A 20,231-nucleotide genomic window follows, 5' to 3' on the forward strand; every position below is an offset into this window, starting at 1 on the left:
AATTTTCAAGTGAATTTATTTCGAATTCTTCCAATAAATGCACTGCCTTCGAACGAAAAAGGTTTGAAAAAATTATTATTATTATTGTTAACAATGAATTATTATAACATTTTTTATTATACTTATAATTATTACAAAGGCGGTATTGCAATCAGAATTGTGAAGTGACACTGCTAAGCATCATTCATATCCTCATCAAACCCCACACAAGCGCTACTGATGAAAAATCATGTTATAAATGTTTGTTTTGACATGATTGTCTTTAAGAGAGGACGATATATTGGTTGAAATTGGAATTTTTATGAAGAAATGTTTGCCTACATATATATATATATATATATAAAGTATTATAGGTAGTTGAATTAATAATAGAAGTTATTCTCTTATATTTTTGTTTATATTTTTTTTTGTTTGATCTTTATGTATGAACAGAACATATTAACATATATTCATGTACATTGTTTATGTGTTAAAATTTTATGGTTAATTTTGTGTCATGGGCCTAGGGATATTTTGTCTTTGCCCATGTTTTTCTCATAATAATAATAATAATTAGTTATGGCCATTGAATAAATTTGTTATTCAACATTAATTCAACATATGTTGTTATCATCAGTGTAGTTGACCTCATCATCTATTAGCTCATTCCCATCATTTACAACATTATCATGGTTGTTAACACTTGTGAAAAATTAACGCAAAATAAAAATTATACGATTCAATTTGGTCATATAATTAAAAACGATCGAAATTTTATTGAGGGCATGTAGATGGTAGATCGATTGGTTAAATTAAGAGATCAGGAGATTGGCTCGAGCTTAGATTTGTACGTATTTGTATGTATTTTAATGTTGAATCACAGCGAGATATTTAAAAATATTACTGCTATTATACACATCAGAGTCGTTCACCTGAAAATAATTAATTATTATTATTATGTTCGTTATTATCATCGGCATTTGAAGTCTCACTCCTAAAGTATTTTTGTCATTGTATGATGCCAACGTTAACGCTGGCGGCGGATTCAGTGTTTAACATGTGAGATAATTATTTTCTCAAAATCCACATTAAAAATTGAAACAAGGTTTAATTAACACACCTGATAAGTAAAAAGGATATAATTTAGATTGAGACTTATACATTAATGTGCAAATTTTTTAAATTATTCTATATTCTTTAGGTAGTCAATGCAAGAGACCAATATATAGAGATATATGATATATGAGAAAAGATATGAGCACGAGCAACTAGACGAGCAGCAGTGTTAAAAGCTTCACTAAAAGGATAGTGTATAATCAGGAAAATCAAGGTAGAGCAAGTTACAAAAATCAATCAATCCTAGATAAACTAAAGAAGTAACAAAAAGGGAAAGAGACTGCAACAAGAAACTGCAACATTTTTTTATTCTACGTAGATGAAAGTATTCTTACTTCTTCAAGCAAGGTTTTAAGGTTTTTAAAATTTTTAATGTTTTAAAAAATATAATTTATTTTATTAAAAAATATAAAATATTTTAAAATTTTCACAAAACTTTAATTTTTTGGGAAAATGAATAAACTCGAATTTCAGTTTTGAAAAATTATTTATTTGAAACACTTTTTCATTTATGGAAAATAATTAAATTAATTAAACAAAATACTTCATTTGTTCAATTGTTTAGTAATTTAATTGTTCAGTGATTTTATTGTTTAGAAAATTAATTGTTTAGTAATTGTTTAAATACGGCAAACAAGGTAAATTCTTTTTTCAATAGATATGACTGGAGAAGTTGGTAGGCACTTGTGGTGAGGACCTCGGGGAGCTGCTATCTCCAATCCATACGAAAGACCACCATTCATAAATGAGCCATGCTGCAATTTTTTATAAAAATTTATTACAACATTTTGTTTATTAATTTCTTATTTATTTTATTTCTTATTATTTGTTTACTATCTATTCACAGAAGTTGTTAAGTGTGTTGACTTCTAATTTTACGTCAAGATATCTCTATTGCTACATAGTGCTGTCGTTGGTTCGCAGTTGCTGTGTCGAGAAATATTTTATATTTTTTGAAGAATCACAAAGATTTCGTTAGTTTAAAAATAGTATCGTTTAAACTAACCACATTAATTTGTTTTAAATTGAGGGCAGTCATTAAACTTTGACCCAAAATATTTATTGAAGAATAGTTATAAAATCAGAGGCGAAGCTAGGGAGAAGTGTTATTAAACGATATCTTTTTCAGTACTCTTACAGCCATGAAATGTAAAATAGCGATCTATCAATCACGATTTAACTTAGGACTAATTAGGAAAACTGGACAATTATTGCTTGTTAAGAAAAAAAAACAGCTCCGAAATATTTTCAAATCGAAGACCATCGCAAACAATTTTCGGCTACGCCACCAAACGAAGTTGAGATAAACTAAAAATATTTTGTCAACAAATCGACTAGGTTGAAATTAATTTTTATTTTGACAAAATTTACCCATGAGATAAATTCTCCCGCTGCATCTCCTGTTTTAACACCAAAGATGTGAGCTCCTGGATATACTTGCCTGTAGTCACATTGAGTCTGCGTGACATTCAAACTAGTTGTTTCTATATTCAGTTATTCACATTAGAGTCCTTCACCTGAAAAACATAAATTGATACTTCCCTTGTTCTCATCTGTATTTGAAATCTCAATCCAAATGCATAGTTGCCAACCGTTCCGAATTTGGCGGGCAATCCCCAATTTCGCCATCCATGTTCTGCGCCCCGCTTTAGTCCTCCAAAACGATGATATTTTTTCAAAATTCGGCGCATGTGGCTTCAAAATTGAGCTAAGGTTCATAAACCGACACGAATAGCAAACTGCATATAGGCAGCGCCTATCTATATCCATATAAAATTTTAATGTTAAACTCTGTTTTTTTTAATGTAAAATATAGCTCATCCGTATATTAATAGTAGCAATATAATTATAAATTTGCTATATTTATTCAAGTTAAACGTATAATTTTAAAAAAGTAGGTTGTTAATTAATTGTCCTGGCGACCGAAAAAGGTACGCTGCTAGAATGTAGAAAGGTTACGTTGTGGTTCAGTTAACTTTTTAGAGTAGAAACCGATTGGTACCGGAGTTGAATCAATACTTGATGCAGTGCTGCACCTATGGCGTAAGCAGAACTATCAGTAACTAAGTGGTATTTTGTACATTTTGAATCTGGATATGGAAGGGTTGTTACGTTGGCAAGTTTACATTTGATGGTTTTAAAGGCTTCCAATTCTTCGTTATTAAACACTATTGTTTTTGAGTTTGGGTGTAACTTTATTAATTCTGTTAGTGGAAATACAATATCTGCAAATTGTGGAATGAGTTTGCGATAGAAACCAATCATTCCTAAAAATCCACGTAAAGATTTAGTATCATTTGGAACTGGAAATTCTTCAATTTCGTTTATTTTTTCTTTTGTAGAAAATAGTCCTTCACCGCTGATGTTGAATCCTAGGTAATTTAGATTTTCTTTGAAAAGTTGGCACTTGTCTATGGAGATTCTCAAATTATTTTCGCTAAGGATTTGAAATACTATTTCTATATCTTTTTCATGTTGTTCAGTGCTTTCTGAAAATATGAGAATGTCGTCTAGATAAACAAAAACACAGTAGGTACCTAGAAAGATATTATCCATGAATCTTTGGAATGTACATCCTGCATTTCGCAAACCAAAAGGCATAAACATGTACTCAAAGAGTCCAAAAGGTGTTATTACGGCTGTTTTTTTCAATATCGTTTTCATGTACTGGTATCTGGTGATAGGCTTTTAATAAGTTCAATTTTGAAAATTTCTTTTTGCTATGTAGTTTTGTTGAGATGCTGTGAATATTTGGAATTGGATATCTGTCTGGTTTCGTAATGGCATTTACACAACGATAATCTCCGCAAGCTCTCCATTGTCCAGGAGTACCTTTTGGAACTAGATGGAGTGGAGAAGCCCAGGACATTTATTTTGTAGTGGTCCTCACACAGATGCTAGTCTACTGAACCATTTCAAACTTTGTTATTATTATTATTATTATTATTATTATTATTATTATTATTAGTTATTAAATTGTCGTATGCCATTTATTGCGAAAGGAAAACTGTATAACCATTTTAAATAAACTACCTTTAGCACTTATCCTAGATAATGAGCATCTGTGGTTTTATTATACTGTATAATGAAATTCTATTTTATTTTTATTTCATTTCCCCTATTGATTTATTGATAATAAAAGAGTTTTAATGAATCCAAATTGACTAGAGAATAAAAAAAAATATGTAAATAAATAATAATGAAATAATAATAAGTAAATAAATAAGAATAATAAATAAGATTAAATTCAAATTGACTCGGAGAGAAAACCACACCACCATCCACATTTCAAATGATTTAATTTAAAGCGCATTTTTTAATTTTTAATTTTGTATATTTCCATCCATCGAGGCTAACTTAAGCGGCTTATTTGGAAGCATTTTAACTCGCGTTGACGTTCTTTTTCAATGGGTGGCCGGCATTTTTAATGAGGTCCTCCAGTTAATCGATGTGTTAATAATTAAATTAACAGTTAATTTAATGATGGCGTCTCTATTATTTTCAATGTGATTCTTGTGGTTTATTCATTTGTTAAACTTTAACAAATTAACAGTTAAAGATGGCCGAAATTGAAGAGGTCTCATTCTCTGGTTAGCTCTGACATTTTTTTATTTTATATATTATTTCAAGGGAAGATTAGTTAATTAGTTAAAATTTAAAAATAATTAAGTTAAAGTTTAACTGTTAAACTATCTATCTAGGAAGGTTAGTTAAAATTATGTTGTTTTGTTATTTTTATTTCATTTAAAATAAAATTTAATTAAATTTAAGATTAGAGTTTTATCACGTTAGAAGAGTTAGAGATTTATTTAGTTAGTGTAGGTTTTTAGATTCTAACTATTTCTAAAATTCAACTAGGCATTTGATTTGCCATTTGGTAGTTAGTAGATTAGTGTAAAATAAATAATTAAGTATTAAATTAAATACTTAATATTTTTATGTAAAGTAAACTGAAAGTAAGTAAATCAAAAATTAATAGATTTGTTAATTTTCTTGTTTTTGTTTTCAAGTATTTTTTTAAATTTTTAAATAAATATAAGAACAAGCGAATAAATAAGCATAAAATCTTCTTGTCATCTTTCCTAAATATACTTATCCTAGTATAATAATCAATAGTATGATACAATTACGGTAATTTATAATTTATTTCATTATACCCTTCTTGGTGATCTAGCTCTAGTCTAGTCTCTAACTTTACCAAGTCATATGTTAAATTTAAATTGTTTCAATTTGTTTTGAACCTAGACCTGACTTAGACTTAATCAACATAACATACTTTTGTTATATATTCTAATTATAAACTTATGTAATTTTATATAAGTTAGTCTTACTCCAAAGACCAATGTCCAAATGAGATATAAATAACAATGTCAACAACAACAACAATTCTACATGATAAAACAATGTGATAGTATTTTAGTGACATGATGCTACAAATATTTGTATTGTTAATAGATATTCATTAACTTTAACTATAGTGCAAATTATTATTAAAGTTTATAAAATTTGAAATATTTTTTCTAAAGTATTTTCTAATTGTGCAACTTATTCTAGTTTAATTAAATTTAGTTTTAAATTCGACTTAATTAAGGACAGTTGAACTGGTTATAATTAGAACAATCTTTGATTTTTGTTTGCTCCAATTAAAATTAATTAATAAATTATCATTAAAACTACATTTATATCTTAAAGTAGTTACATTGTTAATTGATTATACTTTATTTTTACAGTAACTTCATAGTTGGAAAGTTGGATTGGTTTTATTTTGAGTTAATTCGTGAACATTGTTGTTTGTGAACAAATCGAAACAATTTAATATATGACTCTATTGTAAACCAAAAGTTGGTTTATGTTTGATTACCATTAATATTCTGTAATACAAACTCAACTTTTTTGTAGTTTATGAGTTTAACACAGTTCATATAATTTTATCCTCATTTTGTGTGAGGCAGCTTATGATAAACATTAAAACTTGGAATAACTGTTAGCTGGTTTATTAAACATTTTTTTTAACCCCCAGGAACTAGCAAATCTGACAAGAACCTGCTATTCAACAGAGGCTCCCTGCTGAACAACTCAACAATGTACACTTGCAGTCCAAGGAGGGCAGCGTTCACAGTTGCAGCAATCATCTGCTGTCTCTTTGCTGTTTCTGTCATTGCTGCATTTGCCAGACCAGCTTGCTCGATGCCCCCATCTCCGAACCACACCTCTGTCGATGCTGACCACAAACTCCCCTCCACAAACATCAGCCAACCAACCAACACTGCAACAACTGACAAGATCTCTAATGTTAAAGGCAGTCAGTTTCGTTGGAACAAAATAAGACTACCAACAACTTTGGTGCCCCATTCATACGGGGTCCTCATCCATCCTGACATGGAAAAGTTTGATTTTAGTGGCTGGTCGAGTGTGGAGGTGGTTGTGAAGAGTAGCACTGATTACATCGTCATGCATGTCAAGCAACTCAACATCTCTGACATTGGCTTACGTTATAGGAACCGAGATGGTTAGTTGATGTCTGGTTAATTTTTTTGGTAGAGCTATTGTTTTTAGATCAAAATTTTCCACAGTAGTGATTATTCTTTGTTTTAATTTTGTCTCGAGTTTGTTATATTCATCTTGTTACATTACATGCAATTAATTAGGCTTTCAAAATATATTTTAATTATAATTTTGCAAACATTTCTTAGCACAGTTATCTCACTTGGTCACCATATTCTTCACCTCACGTCATTGTAGCATCTTTCTTTCTGACATCCTCATTATCATCACAACATCATTGCTATCAACATCATCGTCATCATCGTTGTAACAACAACCTACTACATTTTTTCCGCCATTTTCACCATCATCATTTTGCAACAACAACCACAGTGTCATTATCATCCTCATCTTAATAACGAGAACTGCAACATCACAACAACAATTTTTTCAACATTTTCACTATGATTATCACTTTAACAACAACAGCAACGACGACCACACCAACACCACACAACAACAACAACAGACAGGATAGAAATGAAGAAGTATTTGATCTCAGTTGAACGTGAGCAGTTGTACATCGAACTGACATCCAACCTCATCGCTGGATCAACCATACTCATCAATGTATCTTTCCACGGAGTACTCAGTGACAATATGAATGGATTTTTTCTCAATTTTTATATCACTAGAGGTGGTGTTAAGAGGTTTGTTCCTCCATTGACCTATTTCAGATGTATCAATATATTACTGGAACAAGATATTTGTAACAGTAACTGTGCTGCATAGAAATTTATTGCTAACATTTGTGGTTTTGGTGTTTTTCTTAAACAATTTATTCCGTTGATTTTGTTTAATTTTTAAAACGATCTAATCCATAAATGATTGTGCTACTGAGTTGAATATTGTCCGATAGAGATAACTTATAAAATGAAGTTGAAAGTTTTGAGGCCTATTCAGGCATGCTGTTGTCTTGTGTCTTGTTGGGTTGTTGAGTCCTGCAATTATGCTGTATACAATAAGATGCATTCAGTTTTCTACATTTAAATTTTATGGTGTTTTAATGTATAAATGTCCGCCTGACCTTCAAAGCCTTGCTTTATTAAATGCCTTTTTAAGACGTTTTTTGATGAAAGTTTGAATGAGAGAATGAGAGATGAATGTCATTGTTTATTAGAAGTTCTTAAATTTAAACTTGGTTATGTTCATCCAACTTGAAAGATATTTGGCAGCCACGCAGTTTGAACCGACAGAAGCAAGGTCAGCATTTCCTTGTTTTGACGAACCTCACATGAAGGCACACTTCAAGTTCAACATCATCAGACCAAAGGATTACATCTCACTGTTCAATACTGAGAAGGTATGTCTGTGTATTGATGCCTGTGTTAGTGTGTGTGTGTGTTTTGGTGTGTTGTGTATGTGTGTGTTTTGGTGGGTTGTGTATGTGTGTGTTTTGGTGTGTTGTGTGTGTGTTTTGGTGTGTGTGTGTATGCTGTTGTTATTGTTGTCATGTGTGTTGTTTGTTTGTTCGTTTGTTTTAGTAGCATCTTTTGATGCATGTCTATCTGAAAATTCTTTTTAAAACTCATTAGATTATTAACAGAACAATTACTATATCAAATAATCAAATTAATTAATTATATATATATATATATATATATATATATATATATATTATTGTCTGTGTTTTTCTCAATTCACTAGTGAATAAGTTCTTTTCTTTGAGGAAGGTACAAATTGCGTATTTGATGAGTAAAGTGCAATAAAGTTATTTATAACTATTATTAATTAATTTGTTTACATTTGACTTCTTTTTGTTACCCACTGTTACTTTTTGTTTCTCTGCTGTCTTCTACATGTTGTCTTTGATTCCATTTTCAATTCATTTTTTCAAAAATGTTTTTAATTTTTTAACTTATTTATTAAACAAAGATCGCCTCATTTCTAAGTTTAGACCCCTCTTAACAATCAGTTTTTGAAATTCTTCTCAGTCATCAACTTTTCAAAATTTTCTAAAGTACAATAGAGTTAATTATAACTTATTAATTAATTTATTTACATTTGACTTCTTTTTGTACTATTAATTTTTTGTTTCTAATTCCTCTGTACTGTCTGCTGCATAGTGTCTTTGATTCCATTTTCAATTCGTGTGGTGTAGTGGAGGTTTTTGTGTTGTGTGCTGGATATTTTGTGATGTTTTTAAAGTTCTTCTTGCATTTGAGTCAGGTGATTGCACAATAAAAATATAGCATTCTTATTATCTGATCAGTCTATATTACCAATTTTATCTCTCTTCAACCAAAAGTAAAATGGCCAAAATGAGCATGCTTTCATTTTTGTCTTGCCTAGGTAGCAGAGAAAATGATTTCAGAGAACGAAACGATGGACATCTTCAACACAACCCTCAAGATGAGCACATACTTGGTGGCATTCGTTGTTTGCGACTACCTCTCCAAGTCACAGCTGAGCAAAAGTGGAGTCAATGTGAGTCGGTGGAAAGATGGTGGTGATGCTGATAACGATGGCGATGCTGCTACTACTGCTGATGATGATGATGATGATAATGGTGATGATGATGATGATAAGTTGTGGTGGTGACACTTTATAAGTTGCAGATAGCTTGTAGTTTTTTTTTCAATTCAGCTGATGTAAATATTTTTGTTTCTTGCTAATGACCTTGCTCATGATCTATCTGCTGGTAACAAATTTGTTTATTTCTCAAACCACTTCTGTTTTGTTGAATCACGTGAAATTAAAATGCAGATTATAATCACGGTAGACATGTGAGTGACAGCGTTGAGCTGCTTTTCTTACCTTCAAATAGTTATCCTTTCGCATATTCTTATAAAATGGCATTATTTGAAGAAAAACTGTTCTCATTACTAAGTAGTGTTCAAAAGTTTATAAAAAAAAAACTTACAACATTTTAGTAAAAAATCAACTTTTTTATCACTTCAAATAATTTGTTGCACCTTCAATCAGGAAATTATTCTGTAATAAAAATGCAAATCATTTAAGAATTTTTAATTTTTAGCCATAGAAATGTAAACTTGAGATGTTCTAATTAAGGTTGTTTTTTGCATAAATTAAACTGTTTGTAAAGCTGCCATTAACTTCTTTTATAAAATATATTTTTTATTTTATGACGCGCCCACAATCACACCGCACACACTTATACATACCCACTTGCTTGTACATAAGCACAAATAAACATACATTTATGTCTACACACATGATGTCTCAATGGTTAAAAGCGCCTGGTCTTGCTGCTGAAGTGACTGGGTTCGAATACAAAGAGATCCCCGCCTATCATATGCAATGTATATGATGCGTGGTTTGTCGTTGAAACCTCTGAAGTAAGCGCAAAAGAGAGAGTAATCTTTAACCTTTAACACACATACATATATATATATTTATATACATATATATATATATATATACACACTTACACGCACACAATTACATCTACTTATACGTACACATTTACATTCACATAAACACACTCACAGAAACACACACTGACATACACAAACACTCACATACATACACATCACTGAAATTGAAGATCTCGGTGTACGCCCCACCGGAAGCCATCAATGACGTCAACGTCGCCCTGGACAAAGCCACCAAAATACTCGACTTTTACGAGGATTTCTATGGCATCAAGTATCCTCTGAAGAAACTTGGTTAGTCCCATTTTTGGTTTCAAGTACCCTAACCCTACCTCTATTATAACGCTTGGAAGCACTTTTTTTTACTTCCAAGCAGTTTCCTATTTTTCATATTTTTAGAATTAGAAATTGTTCATTGGTGATCTGTGCTGGTGCTAGCTTCAACTGTTGAGGCAGAACATATGAAGGGTTCACCTTATTCGTACCATGTTTAATGTTATGACGCAAATAGGTACAAAATTAAATTGAATGGAGTGAACTTTAGATTGATTTACGACATTCTCTCATATTTCCATCAGAGTTTAATGGAAGAGAAATTTCATGTTAATTGTTTATTGATGGGCATTGGATTGTTCACATTAAAATTTCATGTCCTTCATATTTAAATTTAAACTCAGTATGATTTTCCTCATATTTTACTGTCTGATTTTTAAAAAAAAAACACGTGTTTGACATTTTTCAATACACGCTGTTAAGATATACATTGAAGTTCGTTCGTGTTAATTGTTAGTTTAACTGCATTTGTTTTTTCCACATTAAAATTCAACGACCTCCATCCAGCTGACGGTATGCATGCCAATTATAATGTATGATTCCACTCTTTAATCAAATTGACCCCCAACCCTTCGACGCCAGACAACGTGGCCATACCCGACATGTCGGTTGGTGCCATGGAGAACTGGGGACCGGTGCTCTACATTTCAAAGTACCTCCTCTTGAATGAGAGTCGAAATTCAGAGCACGACAAGAACATGGTGGTTGTCGTCGTGGCTCATGAGTTGGCTCATCAGGTTGGCTGGGCATGTAATTGATTGCTTGTGTTACTGGAGGAATTCTTTGTGATTGTGTAGTAGCAACCGTGTTGTTGTTGTTGTTATTGTTGCTGTTGTTGTTGGTGGTGGTGTTGTTGCTGTTGTTGCTGTTGCTGTTGTTGTTGTGTTGTTGTGTCGTTATTGCTGTTGTTGTTGTTGTTGCTGCTGTTATTGTTGTTGTTGTCTTGTAGTAAGTTAGATGTCCCATGTTTTCAGTGGTTTGGCAACCTGGTAACGATGGAGTGGTGGAATGATCTGTGGCTTAATGAAGGGTTTGCCAAGTACATCGAGTACGTCGGGACCAATCACATCTTCCCTGATTGGCCTATGGTCTGTTTGTTTGTTTGTTTGTTTGTTTGTTGGTTTGTTTGTTGGTTTGTTTGTTGGTTTGTTTGTTGGTTTGTTTGTTGGTTTGTTTGTTGGTTTGTTTGTTGGTTTGTTTGTTGGTTTGTCTGTTGGTTTGTTTGTTGGTCTGTTTGTTGGTCTGTTTGTTTGTTTGTTTGTTTGCTTGCTTGTTTGTTTGTTGGTTTGTCTGTTGGTTTGTTTGTTTGTTTGTTGCTAGTTTTTTGTTTATCGTGTTCATGTCGTATTTGGAGGTTGAGGTTAACTGAGATTGATGTTGTATAGTGTAGAAATAAACTGGTGGCGGGTTTCTAAAACGAGCATATTTTTATAGAAACTCACATTAAGAAAATTATTGTATGCATTTCTTGACGCTTGCTTGAATTAATTGCTACATGTTCATTGTTACATAATTGAATTGGGTTGGTGGACTTGAATTACAAGAGTTAAGATGATTGTTGACAATAAGCCTTTCCTTTACTACGGTTTGAAATGGTTTCGATGATGAAGTAGTTGAAACGACAAGTTTTCTTTGCAGCATTATACACCTAAATTTTTTTAAATGATTATCATATTGAAATTTTTTGTCACCATTTCGGTCTGGGGAAAAGATGGTGGCGATGTTTTGAAAGTTAGCAAATGATCTCCGACAGATGGAGATCTTTACATGTCAGACGATGGCAGTTGCCATGGTTGCAGACTCCTCGGATGCGTCCCACTCAATATCCGATCCGGTTTACGACCCGAACGAGATCAACGAGATATTTGACAGCATCTCTTATGACAAGGTTTCCTTGTGTTTGTTTGCTGGTTGCTTGTTTGTTTGTTCAATTGTTTGTTTGTTTGTTCATTCGTTTGTTTGCCGCGTTCATCTTTTTGGAAGTATTTGTATCTGTTTTAAAATGTTCTTCGACATCATTTTCAAACGCCAGCATCGACCTTATTTTTCATTAATATGGCGTCGTCCCTCAATTTTTCATATTTTTGGATATTCTTCAAATGTTTTCATTTGACGTTCGCACGTTTCAATTTTTCTGTTGCATGGCAGGGAGCGTCGGTGATTCGAATGTTGGAGAATGTCGTTGGACCGGACGTCTTCTACAGAGCCCTGAAGAACTACCTGACCAAGCACCAGTTTGATACTGCCAACAACAACGACCTCTGGGAATCTTTCACTCAGCAGGTTCCAGTTTAACTCCTACTGCTCTCTCCCCTTATTTACAATTGAGTTTATTGGGAAGTTATTTTGCTTATCTTTATGCCAAACATTCGCAGATATGATCTGAAATCTCAACTCAACTCTAGTCCACTGAAATTGGACGTACACACAAACACACACGCACATACACACACACACAAACGCACGCACTCACAGTTGAAAGACACCATGCACATCAACGTGAAAGAAATGATGGACACGTGGACTCTGCAGATGGGCTTCCCTGTAGTCAGCATGAGCAGGAACGGTCGACAGGTGACGTGTCGCCAGGAGAGGTACGTCATCACTGACCAGTCGAAACTGGCAGGCGTGCAAGTTGAGCCTTCCCGCTTTAAGTTGGTGGTGTCTAATTAATTAATTAATTAGTTAATTAATTGTAAATATGATTAATTATGAATTATGTTAATTAAAATACCTACCTGCCTCCAGTTACTTGTGGTTCATTCCGCTGACCTTTGTGACCGACAGACATCCAAACAACCATTCCATGTACTTCATGAAGGAAAAAACACGTGTGTGCTGCTGCTGCTGGGACGATGATGATAAAGATGATGATGATGATGATGATAATGACGACGAAGAGAGTTATGATGAGGATTGATGCGGTGATAGTAATGATGATTATACGTGATTATGTTCATGATAATTATGATAACGAGAGCTGTAATAGAGGTGATATTCTTTTATTTTTTATCTTTCGTTCATTTATTTTTTATCTTTCATTCGTTTTTTATCCAGTAAGGTTTGAACTGCCAGAGGATGTTAATTGGTTGAAAGCGAATTCAAACATGACAGGTGGACGGTGGTGGGGTGATCTTTAATGTCGTTGTTGATGAAGATGGTGATGTTGATGAGGAGGAGGATGGTGATGATGATGGAGTAGTTTGTGATGATGAAGATGTTAAAGATGATGGTGATGGTGATGATGACGATATTTAAGATGGTGGTGATGATGATGATGGTGATATTGGAGAGGATGGGGATGATGAAGATGGTAATGTTGGTGATGAGAAGGAGGAAGATGGTGATGATAATGGAGTTGTTGTTGTCGTCGTCGTCCTTGTTGTTGTTGATGAAGGTGATGATGATGGTGGTGATGATGGTATTGTTCGTCTTTTCCAGGTTTCTACAGAGTGCACTACGATGATAATGGATGGTCTGACATCATTAGGCAACTCAAATCCGATCACACTGTAAATACATTTTAACGTGTTGATGATGATGATGAGGATGAGGATGATGATGATGGTAATGAGGGAGATGAGGATGATGATGTTGAAAACTGCGAAGATTATGATGATGATGTTTTTGAGAGTGATAGTTGTGGTGGTTTTTATGATAGTTATGATAGACGATATGAATGTTATTATGTATTTCAAGGATGATGATGAGGGTAGGGGTTTTTGTAATAATGATGATGATGATGATTATGATGATGACATTGGTGATGATGATGACACTTGCAATGATGATGATGATGTTAATATATATGGATACAAATATATCCCATACATAATATAGATACAGATATATCTCATACATACTATAGATACAAATGTATCCCATACATAATATAGATACAAATATATCTCATACATACTATAGATACAAATATATCCCATACATACTATAGACACAAATATATCCCATACATACTATAGACACAAATATATCTCATACATACTATAGATACAAATATATCCAATACATACTATAGATACAAATATATCCCATACATAATATAGATACAGATTTATCCCATACATACTAAAGATACAAATGTATCTCATGCATAACATGAATACAAGAGTATCACCAGAATTCTTGCTATCTGAGATACTCAGAGACCATCACTTACCACTACACAGGTCTTCACTGCAATCGACAGAGGCAATTTGATCAATGATATCTTCTCCCTCGTTAGGTTTCTGGAGTGTTCGTCTAGATGGAGACATTCATTTTTCCATTTAGTTTTCGTTGAAATTTCATTCATTCCATCTACATTTATGTCGTCTTGAGTGATTAATTTTCTGGCTTTTATCAGTGCTAAGCACCGAGTATCAATTCATCCTTTGTTGCAGTTCAAGTTTTTTTTTTTTATCACCAACGTAATTCACCATAATCACTACAATAATTAATCATCGCTATCGTCATCATCTACCGCAATCGTTCACCATTGCCATCATCATTGTCGTTATCACAGTCGTCATAATTCACATCCATCATCATTCACCATCTTCACTGTCATCATTCACCGCTGCCATCATCATCACCATTCATCACCATCATCATTCATCATCACTGCCATCATAATTCACATCATTCATCATTATCATCAAAATTCACTACCATCATCATCACTGTCATCATAATTCACATCCGTCATCACCACCATCATCATCACCACCATCATCCGTCATCCATCATCCGTCACCATTCACCACTATCATCATCATTCACCACCACTACCACCATCATCGCCGCCACCACCACAACAGCACCGGCCACACGAACCTGACGATGGCGCTCGACCTCTCGTTGTACCTGGAGAGGGAGGGGAGTTACAACCCCTGGAGGATGATGATGGGGAACATCAAGATGATGGACTACAGGTTCAAGACGAACACTCATTATCAGCTGTTTACGGTGATTATGATGAGAGTGGTGATGGTGGTGGTGGTGATAGTGGTGGTTGTGATGATGATGATGGTAATGGTTGTGATGATGATGATGATGAGGATGGTGGTGGTAGTAGTGGTTGTGATGATGGTGGTCATGATTGTGATGATGATGGTGGTGTAATGATTATCATGATGATGGTGGTGATGATGATGTAATGATTGTGAGGATGATTGTAATGATGATGGTGGTAGTGATGATGATGATAATGTGATGATTGTATTGATGATGATGATGATGATAATGGTGGTGGTTGCGATGATGATTTGGATGCTGGTGACAGATATGATATTATTGTGATTATGATAGTAGCATTGAGACTGGAAATGATGACGATGGTGATGATGATGAGGATGACTGTGGTGGTTACTTTGATGATGATATGGTTTTAAGGATTGTGTAGCCAGAACACAACAACGACAACAAAATTACAATAACAACACTCAACACTATTTCATTAAAAACGCAATAATACAACACACAACAACGACACACAACAACATTACAACAACAACAACGTTACAATAACAACACACAGCAACACTACAACAACAACAACAACACACAACAAAAATAATAACACACAACAAAAATAACAACACACATCAACATTACAACAGCAACAACACACAACAGCAACAACACACAACAACATTACAACAACAATAACAACACACAACAACAACAATAACAATAACAACACACAGCAACATTGTTACAATAGCAACACACAACAACATTACAACAACACACAACAACATCGTAACGTTAATAACAACACGCCACAACATTACACTAACAACAACACACAACAACATTACAACACAACAGGATGTTATGAAGAAGTTGATGACTCCAATCTTGAAGAAACTTGGATGGGAAGATGTTGGAGACCACGATACCAAGTAATTTAAAAAAAAAAACCAATAAAAAAAACTCTAATAAAGTGTTGTGAAATAAATTTACTAAGAATTTTAGAGAAGCTTTACACTTCTTAGGCCAGCAAAAGTTTACATTTCTTAGGTCGCATTAATTGTATCCTTAATAATTGTATCTTTATTAATTGTATCCGTATTAATTGTATCCTTATTAATTGTATCCTTATTAATTATATCCGTATTAATTGTATCCGTATTATTTGTATCCTCATTAATTGTATCCTTATTAATTGTATCCTTATTATTTATATCCGTATTTATTGTATCCTTATTATTTGTATCCGTATTATTTGTATCCTTATTAATTGTATTCTTATTAATTGTATCCTTATTAATTGTATCCGTATTAATTGTATCCTTATTATTTGTATCCGTATTTATTGTATCCTTATTATTTGTATCCGTATTAATTGTATCCTTATTTATTGTATCCGTATTAATTGTATCCGTATTATCAGTGTCCGCATTATTGATTGTATCCTCATTAATTGTATCCTCATTGATTGTATCCTCATTAATTGTATCCGTATAATTTGTATCTTTGTAGTTTGTATCCCAACTCCCACCAACCAACAGATTGATAAGGATAGAGTTGATGTCCCTTGCAACGAGGCTCGGCTTCCAGGAGTATGTTGATTGGGTGATGAGGTCCTTCAAGCAGATGGTTAATGGATCATTGAGGTTAGTTGGTGGGTGAGTGGCTGGGTGGGTCACATCGGGATTTTGAGTGACCGTTACGTCATTCGGGTGTGCGTGAGGTTGTGTGTGTGTGTGTGTGTGTGTGTGGTTGTATGTGTGTGTGTGTGTGTGTTGTTGTAATGTTGTTTTAGTGTTGTTGTTCTTGGTTTATAAACTCTGTTGAATAGCAAGCTATCGACATGTGGTATTCGTAATGTGTGTTTCTATCATATAAATGTATTCTTGGAAGATATCATCTAATTATTATCAATAATGAATGAAATTTTGATATAATTTATGGAAGATATCATCTAATTATTATCAATAATGAATGACATTTTGATATAATTTATGGAAGATATCATCTAATTATTATCGATAATGAATGACATTTTGATGTAATTCATGGAAGATATCATCTAATTATTATGAATAATAAATAAAATTTTGATATAATTATATAATTTATGGAATATATCATCTAATTATTATGAATAATGAATGAAATTTTGATATAATTTATGGATGATATCATGATGAATACGAATGAGATAGTGATATAATTGCAGTGATAATTTATGTCCTACATGATTGATCTGCCATTATTGCATTGAATTTTATTTTATTGTGTTGAATTGTATTGTATTGTATTGTATTCTATTGAATTGTATTTTATTGAATTTTATTGTATCGTATTGAATTGTATCGTATCATCGTTTCTCCTGGCACTGAACAGATTAAGTCCCAACCAGCAGTCCATAGTCTTCCGGTACGCAGTGAAGTACGGCGGGGCCGAGGAATGGGACTTTGTCATGAATAGCGCCATGTCTAGCAACACCAGCCAGGCCCAGAAAGCCGTCATGCTGGATGCACTGACCTTCAGTAATGATGTCCTCAGAGTCACTAGGTAGGTCTGTGTGTGCTTGCGCCTCTGCCTCTGCCTAATTAGTCCATTTGGATTTGTGTAGTTGCTTGTTTGGTTGGTTTGCTTTTTGCCCATGTTATCTGCTAGATAAGATGTGAGAGATAATTTAAAATGATGAGAAATTTGTCGAGAGTATATATGTTTTATTTAAGTTTAAAAAAAAATTAAGAGGTTATTTTATGATTATCTTTAATAAAAAATGAAGTGTTTTGTTGTGCTGATTTGAGCTTTGATTTTCATCTAAAACCTTAATTGAAATTTTATTAGTTGAGTTTTAATAAGAAATGATTGAGAGTTGTAAGTCCATGAAACAATTTTTTTTGTCTTTTCAATCATTCCAACTTTATTAGTCAATTGTTCAACCATTCAATCAATCATACATTTATTCCGTCATTCATTCATTCATTCATTCATTCATTCAATTATTCACTCATTCAATTATTCACTCATTCAATCAGTCTGATTGATTGAATGAGTGACATTCACTCATTCAATCAATCAATCAGACTGTTGGAGATGTCTTTGAACCAGACTCTAATGAAGACGAACGAGTGTCTGGGAACATTGACAGGAGTTGGAAAGCATTCAGCCGGTCAGTTGGTACTGTGGAACTTCATCAAGAAGAACTGGTCACTCATCAATGATAGGTCAGTCTCCTCTTCAAGCTATCTTCTTTTTTTCTGATCCTGTTTTTGTGCTTTGATAAATTTTTATGATTATATTAACTGATTAATCAATTAATTTATTCATTTATTTTTATGATTGTATTAACTGATTAATTTATTTATTTATTTATATATTTTTTATTTATTTGCTCGTTTTTTTTTGTTGATGCTTTGTTCTGATATCGTTTCACTTTATGAACTTCAAAAAAATCCAATTTAAAAATAATTTTCACGCAAACTGGATAACTTTGATATGAGGATGACTCGACAATGTTAAATGTACCTGACACTCACTCACTCACTCACTCACTCACTCACTCACTCACTCACTCACTCACTCAACCTTCACTGACTCCATCATCATCTGCTATAAGAATTCATGGCATGCCCAAGAGGTCCAGAGCCATCGTGAGGTTCGCCTCATTCCTCTTCTCCACAGAGGTCGAATATGACGAGGTCAGTGGGGGTGATGATGAGGATGATGAGGAGGAGGATGGTGGTGTGGTGTTGAGGATGATGATGATGATGGGGATGGTGGTGTGGTTGTGATGATGATGAGGGTGGTGGTGTGGTGTTGAGGATGATGATGATGGTGGTGTGGTTTTCATGATGACGATGATGGTGGTGGTAGTGTGGTGTTGATGATGGTGATGACTATTTTTAGTTTGTGGGCATGTCGCTTTTATTTGAGGACCAATTAACTTCACTGGGCTGGGAACAGTTACTATTCATTTTTTGCGCAAAAAAATTTCATTCAAAATTATTCAAAATTTCCCACTATGTTTGTTACACAAGTAAACTGAATTAAACTGGTATTTGGGTATTTTTTACATGGAAAATAAGTAATTTTTTTCTTTTTGTGATTGATACAATTTTTATTTCATCTATTTGCGTGTTCGTGTGTGTATGTGTGTGTGTGCGTGCGTGTGTGTGTGATAAGCTGCCTTGCATGTTTATTACATATTAATTGATACACTACACCAACCCACCTACCAAACCAACGGACAGTTACAAACATTCCTGAACGAGCACATGAGTAAGGAGACTGCCCGACTGAACATTGAACTCCTGGATGCCGTTCGTATGAACATCAACTGGAAGGCCAAGTCGGAAGACCAGCTCGTCCAGTGGCTTCTCAAACAGACCTCTCATTAGTTCATTATCGAATGAACGAACGAATGAACCGATTGGTTTAATCGTTCGTTCATTCATGCATTCTTTATTCAATTGTTCATTCATTCATTCATTCATTCATCAATCGACTTTTTTAATCATTGGTTGATGTATAATTTTATTGATGATGACATTTTTCAATGAGCCGGTGGATCGATCATTCAATTCACTGGCAGCTGGTTAGCTGGCCGTTTGCTGCTGCTTATACTGCTTACAATTTTCAGCAAGATATTGAACTTTCATTCATTTTATTCTTTTTCAAAATATATCATGCATTGTTCTTTTGAAAAGGAGGTTTTGTTTTGTTTCAAGTTCTACCATGTTGCACACCTTTACGTTTGCTATGTGTCACATATAGGTATGTATATGTGTATGTATATATGTATATATTATTTTCTTCGCTGAAATGTGGTTTATTGATTTGTTAATGGACTAACATCTATAGAAATTCCAATTATTATTTGGTCTCTCAGTCGGGATATTGAAAATATTTTTTAAAATTTACATTCTAACTCCCCAACGCAAGCATTCATTCATAATTTCACGA

The 20,231-nt window shown here is 33.3% G+C and overlaps 1 protein-coding gene across 1 annotated transcript; it reads left to right on the plus strand.

The window, feature by feature from the left end:
* Positions 1 to 4,654: 4,654 nt before the first annotated feature.
* On the plus strand, positions 4,655 to 19,819 carry HELRODRAFT_193156 (hypothetical protein; the record flags this gene model as incomplete). Its single annotated transcript, XM_009025800.1, has 22 exons — positions 4,655 to 4,685; positions 6,116 to 6,604; positions 7,109 to 7,289; positions 7,804 to 7,942; positions 8,932 to 9,066; positions 10,148 to 10,268; positions 10,890 to 11,044; positions 11,282 to 11,395; positions 12,061 to 12,195; positions 12,456 to 12,590; positions 12,783 to 12,961; positions 13,056 to 13,138; positions 13,365 to 13,421; positions 13,749 to 13,819; positions 15,125 to 15,238; positions 16,137 to 16,210; positions 16,820 to 16,924; positions 17,658 to 17,828; positions 18,353 to 18,494; positions 18,887 to 18,967; positions 19,520 to 19,716; positions 19,742 to 19,819. 21 exons carry the CDS (start codon positions 4,655 to 4,657, stop codon positions 19,664 to 19,666), a joined length of 2,859 nt encoding a protein of 952 aa, XP_009024048.1. The 3' UTR covers positions 19,667 to 19,716; positions 19,742 to 19,819.
* Positions 19,820 to 20,231: the final 412 nt, after the last annotated feature.

The sequence above is a fragment of the Helobdella robusta genome (genome assembly GCF_000326865.2).
Source record: "Helobdella robusta unplaced genomic scaffold HELROscaffold_43, whole genome shotgun sequence".
NCBI classification, from domain to species: Eukaryota; Metazoa; Annelida; class Clitellata; order Rhynchobdellida; family Glossiphoniidae; genus Helobdella; species Helobdella robusta.